At 39.8% G+C, this 13336-nt stretch overlaps 1 protein-coding gene across 1 annotated transcript; it reads left to right on the top strand.

Moving 5' to 3' along the window:
- Positions 1–699: 699 nt before the first annotated feature.
- Positions 700–12865, top strand: LEPROTL1 (leptin receptor overlapping transcript like 1). Its single transcript, XM_072763574.1, has 4 exons — positions 700–867; positions 6602–6677; positions 8607–8793; positions 9648–12865. The coding sequence occupies exons 1-4, from the start codon at positions 852–854 to the stop codon at positions 9762–9764; spliced, it is 396 nt and encodes a 131-aa protein (XP_072619675.1). The 5' UTR covers positions 700–851; the 3' UTR covers positions 9765–12865.
- Positions 12866–13336: the final 471 nt, after the last annotated feature.

The following is a 13336-nucleotide window of genomic DNA, read 5'->3' as shown; positions in this document are numbered from 1 at the left end:
ACCCCTGTTCATCCCTCTGTTGTCCCTCCCTCGGGAAAAATCTGATTTAAATCAAAGGTTTTCAAAGGACTATCTACCCATCTCCCTAGCAATTATCATTGTTACAATTTTAGATTTTGTGTGCGTGTGCAAGCTCCTTCAGGGCAGAAGCTGCACCCAGTTGTTGTTGTTTTTTTGTTTTTGTTTTTGTTTTTTTTTTATGATAGACATAGAGAGAGAGGGAGAGAGGCAGAGACACAGGCAGAGGGAGAAGCAGGCTCCATGCCCGGAGCGCGAAACGGGACTCAATTCCGGGTCTCCAGGATCGCGCCCTGGGCCAAAGGCAGGCGCCAAACCGCCGCGCCACCCAGGGATCCCCTGCACCCAGTTTTGTGCACCTCGGTACCTCGCCCCGTTCCCCAAACAATGAACGTTGAATACATCTGCAGGGAGACTAGTAAATGTGTTTGTGCCTCTGCTTTCTCCCCCCGCTCCCCAGCTTTGCAACTACTCAAAACGAAAAGCAAACAGCGATGTTGGGATTTGTATTCAGATCCGTATTCGTCTCCTCTCCACCTACGGAGGTGGGAAGCTGGGAACCGAAGCGAGGCGACGCCGCCGAGCCGGCGAGGACGGGGAGCCGCGCGGCCGCACGGCGGGCCGCGGAGGGCTCGGCCCCACCGCCCCCAGCCCGGCGCGCCCCCCGCGCCCCCGCGCCCCCGCGCGAGCGCGAGTCGCCGGCGGAAGTGCTGCGTCGCGCACTTCCGGGTGTTGTCTGGCCGCCGCCGCCGCCGCCGCCGCGCGTCTCCCGTCTCCCGGCCGCCGCCGCCGCCGCCGCCTCGCGTCCTGGAGCCAGGAGCGACGTCACCGCCATGGCCGGCATCAAAGGTGGGCCTGGGGCGCAGGGCGCGGGAGGGCGGGCTGGGCCGCCCGGGAGAGGGGGAGGGGGTCCGTCGCGGGTCCCCGCACGCCGCCGCCTCGGCCCGGGCGCGCGCGACGCGGGGTTCCCTGCGCTGGCGGCCGCCGCCCGCCCCGCGACCCCCGCCTCCGCCCTCGCAGCCCGCGAGCCGAGCTGGGCGCGGCGCCCCCTCCGCCCCCGCCCCCCGTCCCCCGTCCCCCGTCCCCCGTCCCCGGGAAGGCCGGCGCGGCGGGCGGCTTGTGCGTCGGCCCCGCTCGCTGCTCGTCTCGGAAGCCTCCCTCCCAGCGCGCGTCGGCCCCGGTACGGAGAACCGAGGGGTCCTGGGCGTGCGGGAGCCCCGCAGCGCCTCGGGCCGTCGCTCGCGTTTTGCAGGAGTTTGCATCCGAGAGGCGAGCGGGGACTGGTTTTGCGGGGCTTGAGGCCCCTGGGGAGGCCAGTTACGGGAAACCAGGTGTCATCTCCCTCTCGGCTTGGGGTGCCGAGCCGAGCCGAGTCCCTCCGGAGCGCCCTGGAAGCACTTAGGGACGGTCCTTTCCTGGACCTTGGCCGCCACATCCCCCTCTTGGGACCTGCGCTCCCCGCTTTCACAGGCTTCCGGAACTGACGCGTGTTGATTTGTGGGGTCGGTCCGAGCAGGTTCGAGCCTGTAAGGGACCCCGAAGTGCTCCTGGGCTCCGCGGCTGCACGTTGACGCTCTGTAGTTGGGTTCGTTGAAGGACTAAAATCGTGTTACAGCTTAATGGGAAATTGCTCGCTTATTCACATATTTTCTTTAGGAATCACGGCAGCTTGCACTCTTTCGTATTATTTGGTAGTTTTTGTTGATGTGATTAGAAGGAAATACCGTTGACAGCCTTTTCAACTCTTCGACCACGAATTGCATTGATTTCCTGACCTGACGGCTTGGTACAAGGGGCAGGGAAGCAGGAGAACTCTGATAGTAGTGTTGGGTTTTTTTGGTTTTTTTTGTGTGTGTGTTTCTATGTAACTTCTTTCCTTCAGGACAACTTTTATTGAGCTTCTTTGCCAGAGTCACATTTTTGCTGTATCTGGTTTATAATTTAATGTCTGAAAACATTTCATTTCCGATGTAAAGCTTTGTCATTAGATAAGCAACGAAGATCATTTTCAACTTTTTTTTTTTTTTTTTTTTTTAGAATTGTGATAGACCTCTTTAAATCCCTGTATGGAAAGATGGTTTGGGTAGAATGCTGTGGTTTTTAAGAATGTTGCCAGTTTCCCGATTCTTCCCAATTTCTTCAGTGTCATCAACGGAAGCCTCCCTCTGAAGAAAATAGCTTTGTAGTTTCCTTTTCCAAATTTAGGAAAATATTAACCAGGCGGAAGTATCTCAGATGGAATTGTGCTAATAAACTTTCGGTTTCCAGAAGATTTTTCTGATTGTTATGACTTTTATCAGGACATTTTCTTTCGTTGGCCTGTCTTTGTATTAGGCAGGAGTGCTGCTGTAATTGGAGACCATCATTTATTTCTTAAGCCATTTGCTAATATTTGGTCATATGTTAGATTTTTCTGGGAACTCCCAGGTTAGGGAACTGGCCGCTGCTAGGCTAATTTCTTTGTAGTCACAGAATCAGCACCCCGTCTCTGGAGAGTTTAGATAATTGGGCTGTTCCATCCCTAGCCTAGAGGCTTTGGGAGTAGAAACCAGACTCAGATATCTAAGTTTTGCCCTCCAAATGTTTCATCACTCAGTTACAGTATAAATTCTTGCCTTGTTGATGTGTCATATGGGACAACCATTTATACACAAATGATGAAATTTGTATATAAACCAGCCTAGTTGCTGATTTCATAAGACTGGAGAAACTTTGTAAGTTTTGAGAACGCTTTAGAGTGATACGTTTAACCCCATTGATTTTTATCATATCCAGTGTGACTGGGAGGTGGGATGTCACAGAAAGCTATTTTTTAATACTTAAATCTTACCTTGTTTTCATTTTTAACTTTTTAAGAGATCATCTTTTATTGACTTTTTAAGAGTGTACTCAAAGAATTTAGACTTTCTTTTTTGGTAAGAACATGATTGTTCTCTATCATAGAAGAGTTACCCTCAGACACCATCCAGCCCTAAAGCTATTGCCTTTTGGCCAAGATTACCACAAACCAGTATGCTTTTTGAGATTTTTCTGCCTGATTCAAGAATTTTTTTCAGTTACCATTCTCTTCTGAGAGGGCAGATCTTGCTTATGTGCAGTTCTACCTCCTATTTGTCATTTGTTTATGGAAAACAAGATCTTTAAACTTAGAAAATTTTATGTTACAAGTTACAGGTAACAATGATCATTTCTGGGTAGAGAAAGTGACTACTCAATTTTGTTCTGGCTACATGAATAGCTATTGAAAAAATATGTATAAATGAACATAGGTAACTCTTTAATTTTTTTTATTCTGCTGAAATTCTCACACAACAGTTGTACTACAAAAATGAATAAATAATGACTGAATAAGAGCCTAAGGGTCTGTTTATAAAGAATGGTAGCTTTAGTGTATGGGCTTTGTGACATCTGTTGTGCTCTGTAGTGACCCTTGTTTCCTCTAGGATTCTAAACTATATTTTGGATAAATGGCTTCTGAATAAATAAGTTGTTATTATATAGTATTTATAGTGGTGAATTTAGCTGTTTGGCAACTACATTCAAAAAGTGAAGATGGTTCCCTGAAACTAATATAACACTGTATGTTAGTTATACGGAAATTAAAAAAAATTTTAAGCGAAGATGACATTTTACTTCTTCAGCATGTCTTGTTACAAGTATCTTTAGTGTTCAGAGAATTATTTGCATTTTAGTTCTAGTCCAAGTCTCATTTTTTAAAAAGATTTTATTTGCTTATTTGAGAGCAAGAGAGCACAAGCAGGAGAGGGGCAGAGGGAGAGGGAGAAGCAGACTCCCCACTGACCAGGGAGCCCGATGCAGGGTTCCATCCCAGAGTCCTGGGATCATGACCTGAGCCCAAGGCAGACACTTAACTGATTGAGCCACCCAGGCACCCCCAAGTCTCATTTTATAAAAGAAAGAACTGACACTCAGCTACGATTCTGTAGACAGCTAGTTAAGTGGCTAGTAGGGGCTAGGGACCCATTGTCTCCTGACTTTGATTTATGTGCTGTTTTTACCCTGCTACTTTGGAATGATCTTCCTGTCCTCTTCCTTTCTGTTCCTTTCTCTCTTTTTTTCCCCTTGGGTTTTTTACTCATTCTAAAATACTTATTATGCATTGTTAAGAGCTGGGGTGTGAGCATGAACAGAAAAACTTTTTCCCTGCTGTGGTGGACCAAACATTATAAGGAAAAACAGATACAGGGGTGCCTGGATGGCTTAGTCAGTTAAGCGTCTGACTCTTGATTTTGGCTCAGGTCACGATCTCAGAGTCATGGAATCGAGCCCCACATCGTGCTTTGAGCTCAGCACGGAGTCTGCTTGTCCCTTTCCCTATGCTCCTTACCCCACTTGCACGTATACTCTCTGTCTTCCAATCTCTCTCTTTCTCTCTCTCTAAAATAAATTAAATCTGTATTTAAAAAAGGAAAAACAGGTATAAGTCATTATAAAATTACAGGTATCGTAACTGAGCAAAGAGAATGTATACAGTGCAAGGAGGGCCTCTGCACATGCATAATCCTCTGCCTGGGATACTCCCCTGCAGATATCCACGTGATTTGCTCCCTCATTTCATATAAATCTCTGTTCAGATGTCACCTCATCAGAGATGTCTTCCAAGGCCGCTCTGTCTGAAATACCACTCCCATCGTCGTACCTTACTTGATTTCTTTCATAGCACTTAACATTAATTTTCTAACTTTATTTTTATGATTTTGTTCCCTGCTAGAGTATAAGCTTTGTGAGAGCAAGAGCTTTAATTTTTTTTCATTGCCTTATCAAGAACAGTGTGTGAAAACGTATTAGGTGCTCAGTAGATATTTGTTGAATAATGAATGAATATATCTAATAGGGGGAATTGGTCTAGCAGGAGATTTGAAAAAACTTCAGTGAGGAAGAAATGATTGAGCTGACATCTGAAGGACATAGAGGAATTCGCTTGGAAGAAAGAGGAAGGGAATGGAAGAATAATGCAAGCTCCCTGCATGTGGAAGGACCTTGTCTGGTTTCTTAACATATCTCCAACACTTGTTATGTATTTGGCTCTCAGTAAATATTTCTCGAATGAAATGAATGAATGAAAAAGTTTCCGAGATAGAAGGGACATGTATAAGGGCCATGTGGGTGAGGAGCCTGCTAATTTCCAGGAGAGGAAAAGCCAGTGTAACCAAAGTGCAGAGAGCAAGGCATAGTAATATAGGCTGGTGTTAGGAGAGTGAGCAGGGTCACATTTTGAGGGCCTATGAACAAAACAAGTGGTAAACTCAGTATTTTTCTCACAGTTTACATTGCATTTCATTGTAAACGAAGTTATTTCCTGTAAAATAAAAATGCAACTCTTTTCCTTTCTTTTTTCTGTAACTGAAAATATGGCACTAAGGACTAGGGAAATGTGTTCAGAGTTGACATGATCTACATCGGTGATCTAAATGAAAACCAAATCTACTATCTTACCATACCATGTGAGTGGGTGTCTATAATTATAACCATTTTAATCCAGAGAAATCTGTCAGTAGTACTGGGCAGGATTTAACCCCTTTACTGTTAGTTTTAGTCTGTATATGTTAGCTTTTCTTTTGGTAACTTTTAGACCTTCCGCAACTCTTTTGAAAAATAAGATTTCTGTTAAGGTTAATGTACTGCCTCATTTAAAACAAAAAACACCTAAGTTATTCTCTTAGCCAATGCAGTTACAGAAAAATACAAGTTATATAGAACTCTAAATAAATAAATTGATCATTTGTATCTTTGCTTAATTCTGGGCCATCAATTAACTATGCCTATTGAAGAAAGTTTTTTCTACTCACTAATAATATGTGAAAACATCTTATAAAATATGTTTTGTGTGTGTATAACTTTAGAAACTATGTTTTATCTGTAGAATGCATCTATTGCTTGTGTTAATATTTTAAAATAGTGATACCAAAGAAGGATTTATACCCATTATCTTGTGCATTTTCCAATGTGTAGAAGGTTAGGGGAGGAAACCCAACTATAGTTTTGTAAGCTATTTAAATGTCTATATCAAAATTAGTTGATTAAAATTATTAACTTCAGATATCCTTGGACACTTTTTTTTTTTTACTAGTTTTGAGCACATTGGGTGTATATGCAAGAAGCAGGAACTGATCATGAGAGACTTTCCCAAAAAATAAAGTTCTAAAGTCCAGTAAAGCTGAGAATGCAGTTTCTGAACATCCTGCTTTTCAAACTGTAATGATCTGTGGAGTAAATATAACACTAATTACTGGAGGAACATCGATCTGGCAGGCTAAGATACTTATTAGAAATAGAGCCAGTAATGAGAGAATGTGGTAGTGCGTTTATGATGGGTCAGGGCTCTGAAAATCAGTGTTGCTTTATTTTGCTTTGAAGATGACACAAAAAACTTATTCAGAGACTATAGATAACTTAGAGTATAATTGAAGATATCTCACTTTTAATGCATTTGTTTTTTGTATTGTGTTCTGTTTTGCCTTTTGCTTCTGGGATCCCAGGTAATGTTCAGACTGCTAACACTGATATTAAAAATAATGTTAAGTTTAATTAATGTTTGTATTTGACTCTATTTACTTTGCAGCTTTGATTAGTTTGTCCTTTGGAGGAGCAATTGGGCTGATGTTTTTGATGCTTGGATGTGCCCTTCCAATATACAAGTATGTAAAATTTTTGTGTTTTTGAGTGTTTGAGGGTAAAATTTTTCTACTTTTAAAACTTTAAGAATTTTTTGAATGAAAGCTTCTACTGTAGAAGTAATCCTGAGAAATGTTCATTGACCAAGGACAAACCTTTTTAAAAGTGCAAAAAATGCTTTGGCTATTGCACTACTGTTCAGTTTCAAGTGCCTATTGATAAAATTAAACATGAGAAGATTTAAAAATGTCTTTTTAGCAAAAAATACCAGAAGCAGAATTAAGAGACAGTTGACTCAGAAAAAGTTATGTAAGCTATTACTTTCCATAGGATAGAAAGAACTTTTAAAAATTAATAGGATAGGGACGCCTGGGTGGCTCAGCAGTTGAACGTCTGCCTTTGGCTCGGTGTGATCCTGGAGTCCTGAAGTCCTAGGATTGAGCCCGATGCGGGGCTCTGCATGGAGCCTGCTTCTCTGCCCTCTTCCTATGTTTCTGCCTCTCTTTCTGTGTCTCTCATGAATAAAGAAATAAAATCTTTTTTAAAAAAAGGATAGATAAGTGAGAAAAATACAGACAACTAAATAGAAAAATGCACAAGTATGAAAAAGAACTGCACATTTACTAATAATAAGCACATGAAGTTATACTCAGCCTCTTTCAAAATTAAATGAAATCCTTTGGCAGAGATAAAAGCTATGGGCAGACAGGCACTGCTGTGTGCGGTGGGGTGAAGGAATAGCTATGTGCAGTCATCTTGGAGGCCAGTTTGCTTATAGCTCTCAAAATGTGTATATTCCTTGAACTAGTCATTCCACTTAGAATTTCTCATGCAAATCTCCTAGCAGATGTTTGCAAAGACATGTATATGAGGGGGGATTCTCGGTATACATGGCAGCCCTGTTAATAACAAAAGCCCTGGAGGCATCCTAAAGGCCTGTCAAAGGAGAAATGGTTTAAACTATGGTATGTCCATCCATCCATGGAAATTGTAGGCACTCTTAAAAAGAATGAGGAAGAGCTGTAAATCCTAACAGGTAAAGGTGCTCAAGATACATTGTTAAATGGAAAAATGCAGTGATTCATGTTGCTAAAATTTATCTGTATGGAAATATGGAAGGACCCACAAAAAGGTCATTAGAAGAGTGGAAGGAGAAAGGAGGGGAGATGTGGGCAGCTTGGTGTTTCCACTTTTGTGTTTTTGTTTTCTTTTTAACTTTTTATGTTGAAATGATTACATACTATCAAGAAGTTGCAAAGATCACTTCTCTGCCTTTTGGCTAAGATCAAGTGAAGAAGTTGCAAAGATAGTACAGAGAGGTCCCCTGTCCCTTCACACAAGCTTCCCCCAGTGGCCCTGTCTTACATAACCTTACTTGTATTATCCAACCTGGAAATGACATTGGCACAATACAATAGCTAGATTGCACATTAAAAGCCACCTATTTTCTATATTCTGGCTGAAAGTCTTCAACATTACTTTCAGTTCATTTTCTACATTTTGATTTTAGTGTTTTGGGAGTTCACAGTGACCGAAGCAGAGTTTGGGGGTGTTCCAGCTTTAAGCCAAGAAGACTCATTCATTAAAAGTTAAGGGCATGAATTTTGCCTTTTAAAAATTACTGTGCTAATATTTCTATTTTCCATATGCTTCTTTATGTATAACTTAAATAATATTTTTGAATTTTGGGCCTTGATTCCAACTGTTTTAGTTTATAAAGCATTTTCTTCTAATATAAGAAATTTTTAATCATTGTGTCACAACTGGCTTTAGAAATACCATGACTCTAAATGTTTTTCTTTTCAGTGTTCAGGTTATTGTTTATTTTTAATCTATATCATGTTTTGTACCTTGCAACATTTCTTTAGTCCTTATTTTTAAAAAGCATGTATTATGTGTAGAAAAATGACATAGATAGCAAAAACTACATTAACTTATTTTTTTTTTCCTAGCCAATACTGGCCTCTCTTTGTTCTGTTTTTTTACATCCTTTCACCTATTCCATACTGCATAGCGAGAAGATTAGTGGATGACACAGATGCTATGAGTAACGCTTGTAAGGAACTTGCCATATTTCTTACAACAGGCATTGTTGTCTCAGCTTTTGGGCTCCCTATTGTGTTTGCCAGAGCACGTCTGGTAAGTAAATATATTTTTCTGTTAACAATTTTACATTAGACTGTGTGTTAAAATTACCTCAGGATAAAAGATATTGATAAATGACATGAAAAAGAGATGAGAGACATAAGATCCTAGAGGATAGAGATAATCTTTTGTTGTCATTAACTGATAAAAATGATATTGGAGAGCATGGCTGGGGTCTGCAACAACAGTTGGCTCACCAGTACTTCACTCCCAGAACTGGGCACATCAGCTCACCCAGTGCTCCCCAACCGCAAGCCACCCCCTCTGTAACTGTTGAAAGGCCTAAGGGGACATTATGTGTTCTCTGCAAATGGGAAAGTATGAAAGAGGGGAAGGGGTGCTGGGCTCCATATGCTTGTCTCCCTCCCAGATTCGGCAATCAGATTCACTTCTCCATCTCTGAGGTGGTAGAAAAGCCAGGGCCTGGCCACCCTTCCAAATGGTGAGGCAGGTAATCCCCTTTGCCCCTTTAAAAGAATGTACATGAATGTGTTTTCGTCTCTGGTACTTTAATCTGCTTTCTAGATAAAATTTTAGATTTACTGAAGAAGAGTTGGAGCAGATTTCTTTACAAACCAAAAGTTGTAGATGTCTGTGCTGCCTCTTCAGAGTCCAGAAGTCGAGCTGTTGAATAATTATCATCTTCGTGACTTTGTCTATTTAAAAGAAGTAAATTAAAAACAGCAATATAGAAAAGACCATTACATCTTCAGTAGAGTGAAAGTTATTATTACAAATTGTATCTGTTTTAGATCATGATTGGCTTTCAACTAGAGTCTTGATTTACTTTTCATTCTCTTTTTGTTTTTCATGTGTCTATTAACTGTTTATCTGTCTTCTTTCCCTAGATTGAGTGGGGAGCTTGTGCACTTGTTCTCACAGGAAACACAGTCATCTTTGCAACTATACTGGGCTTTTTCTTGGTCTTTGGAAGCAATGATGACTTCAGCTGGCAGCAGTGGTGAAAGGAATTACTGAACTATTGTCAGATGGACTTCTTGTCATTTGTTGGCCATCCACGCACACAGAAGATGAGGCAGGAATGCTGAGTAGTACAGCAAGCCTCTTGGGGGTATCCTAGGTGCTCCCTTCTCACTTTTATTGTAAGCATACTATTTTCGCAGAGACTTGCTGAAGGATTAAAAGGATTTTCTCTTTTGGAAAAGCTTGACTGATTTCACACTTATCTCTAGTATGCTTTTTGTGGTGTCCTGCTGAATTTAAATATTTATGTATCCCTGTTTAGTTTTTTTTTTTTAATCAGTATGCAATGTTAAGCCTTTTTAAAATGTAATAACCATTTGCATTGGTTAGGAATTAGATTTCTGCTGGCTATTACTGGGCTAAAGGATATCTTTTGTCTTAAAATTATTTAACCTCCATTGCAAAAAGTTAAAAGTTTTCAATCAGTCAGGATGACATCACTCCCAATTTTATGCAAACATGCAGACTGTTGGTATACCTTATAGACTGTATACTCAGTGCAAATATAGCTGCATTTATACCTCAGAGGGGCCAAGTATTAATGCCCGTGCCCTCCATAAGGGTTGCTGGTTTTGCCAGTGAGCAGGTGTTTTATGAATTGAAAATTGTCTTATGGAATTGCTACAAAGGAGTGCTTTTCTTCTCAGTTGTTAGAAGAATTTATTGTTAAAGGTAAGCGTGTAAAACCAGATTTCTGAGATGGTTTTTATTTATGTTTATTATAGTTAAAGTAGAGTGAGTTGCATTGTGGGAAGAAACGACGTTGAAATTCCATTTTTTTTGAATCCTCTATTTATAAGTGAAATGTTTGATCCTCTATCAGCCTTTCATATTTTACCATGGATGAAATGGACTTACATGGAACTACTACTGATAAGGGAAAGTTGTATGTTTGCGTCACCTAGACCAGAATACCTTTCCCTGCTTCCTCCTTTTAACTTATTTTATACATTGTATATATTAAGTAAAATAACTTTTCAAATATAGTTTAATAACACTTAAATTAGAGGTGTTTATCTCACCTGGAAAGTAATTGCTATGCCATACATGCCGAGCGCCCCCTGCCCCGCAAGGCCTTGACATGATTAACAAGTGACTTTGTTAGTCTTGCAGAGAAGTGACGCATTAACAATTTAAGATTTAAACCATGGTAATTGTAGTTCTTATTCTCTAAGGTTATATCATATGTAATTTAAAAATATTTAAGACAAGTTTCCTGTATACCTCTCAACTTCTTTGATTTTTATTTCATCATGATAGATATGCTTTTTCCTTTTAAATGACATTTATTGTGTGAATTAATGCAAAGTAGCCAAATCCAGCTGTATAGCAGCTTCAAACACAGACCTGACCAAAAAATTCCCAGTAACCAGGCATGATCAAATCATAGTGGTCATTTGCATCTCAACAATTATCAGTACCTTTTTCTAGAGCTAGTTATGAAAATGTTCAAGTTGGTTCAACAGTATGTTGTCGAGGATATTTGTGTGTTTATTCAGTATACTTACATAAAAACTATTTTGCCTTCAGACAAAACTGAGTGATCATGACAGCTACCTTTTGTTGTTTTATGAAGTTTATTTCTCAAGAAAAGGGGAACAAATTTTGGGTTTACTAAAGATGCTTGAAGGCCACAGGTTTTATTGCCAAAACCCAAGTTGTGACTTTCGCTGTGAGATGGGAAGCAGAATGAAGGATTTGCATGTGGCTGTCCCACTCAGTAGGCTAGAAACAACTTGCAGTGTTATAATTATATAAACCTAAAGAGGAAGGTACAGGTACACGGGAAGTAGCTGGCCATACAGTTGGGAACTCAGTGCCTGTGATCTACTTGATTTTTTTTTTTTTCAGGAAGTACATATTCTGGCCCTTCCCCATTATCTGTTCTAGAATATCAGTGCAGTGCACTGCTACTGTTTTATTCACTTGGCCATAGACTCTTTTTCTAACAGCTGCATATTCTTTCTGTATACAGATTGCATTGGCAGCATTGTGTCTTTCATCTTGCACACTAGCTCGACATAGTGCTGTCTCTGATTTCTAGGCTAGTTTGAGGTATGAGTTTTCCATAGAATGTGCACTGATACTGCATTGCCATTCTTCTATGGAAAGAAAACTTTTGATGATGAAACAATAAAGATTTTAAATATCTATTTTAGTTTGTGGGTGTTTTTGAAGTGAAAATATACTGTGCACTTCAGCTCTTGAAGTGCATTATTCATTTTAATAACGTGATGTAAAGCAAGTATGACATTAGTCATTAATGTTAGACTTGAAAGAGTTTCACTTGCAAAATAGAATTGAAACCATAGTAATGTTATGGTGAAGCCCTATGATTTTGTGCTATGATGAAAGGATTGGTAAACTGGGGAAGTAGAATTTTTACCTAACCCTTTACAAAAAAGCCATAAATGATTTTGTTGATATAAAAAGACTGTTGATCTAAAGTCAAGGTTGTACCTATTCTTAAATTTTCAGATCTTTTTTATGACTGTATGTTTTATTGTGTATTTATCGCCATTTATTATTAGAGCATTTTGCAAACATTTCAAATAGTTAAAGGTAAAAAATCAGTGTGGTATAGTGTGAACAGAAAAAAGTACTGTTCTCTTTTGTCAAACATGAATCTTGTCCCAGACTGTCCTAATTATATAATCTCATTATATACTTTAAAAAGTTTAGGTCACAGTTTCTTAGTGTTTGCTCTAATATGATTTTTTTGGGGGGGTAATGTCAAAATAATCCAGATTTCTAGAGTAAACTCTGGAATATTTATACTGAATGTGACGAGATTCATAAGTTTCAGGTAACTAAATCAGCACATCAAATTTAACAAGCAGTTATGCAACATTACTGTTAAGTGATATGTACATTTTACATCTCAGGATGTTTTATGGTTTATAAAATTGGTGGAAAATTCAAAATCATGTTTCTTCCATATAAAGCCTATGTTATCTTTTCTCTTGGTGAAGATTAGGGAGCTCTTATTTTATTACAGGCCTCCTAATTTTCTGGCATTCCCAGAGAAGAGAACATATCCTGTAAAATAAATATTCCAGATAACTGAAGTTTATCTCAAAAAGAACTGACATTTGTTTTATTTATTTTGGTCAAAGTATTAAATGAGTCATATACTTTTGTACTTTCTAAGAATATATTAAGACATTTTGGGTTTTTCTTGGTAATTTAGGATTATCATAAATTATTTCTCCCTCTTTTAAAAGGCCCCAGACCTGTATCTTTCTGGAATTGTGTTTTTGCTGGCTTTTCTTAGAACTCAGTTTGTTCCTAGCATGCCTTAACTACTTTTGTTTCTAATTTTCTTTTTCTTTTTTTTTTAATTTTATTTATTTTAAGATTTATTCATTCATGAGAGGCACAGAGAGAGAGAGAGAGGCAGAGACACGGGCAGAGGGAGAAGCAGGCTCCATGCAGGGAGCCCGATGTGGGACTCCATCCCGGGTCTCCAGGATCACGTCCTGGGCCAAAGGCAGGTGCCAAACTGCTGAGCCACCCAGGGATTCCCTGTTTCTAATTTTCTAAACTATAGTAT

The sequence above is a fragment of the Vulpes vulpes genome, chromosome 7 (genome assembly GCF_048418805.1).
Source record: "Vulpes vulpes isolate BD-2025 chromosome 7, VulVul3, whole genome shotgun sequence".
NCBI classification, from domain to species: domain Eukaryota; kingdom Metazoa; phylum Chordata; class Mammalia; order Carnivora; family Canidae; genus Vulpes; species Vulpes vulpes.
The sequence above is the reverse complement of the archived record's forward strand: the minus strand, read 5'-3'. Positions and strand labels throughout refer to the sequence as shown.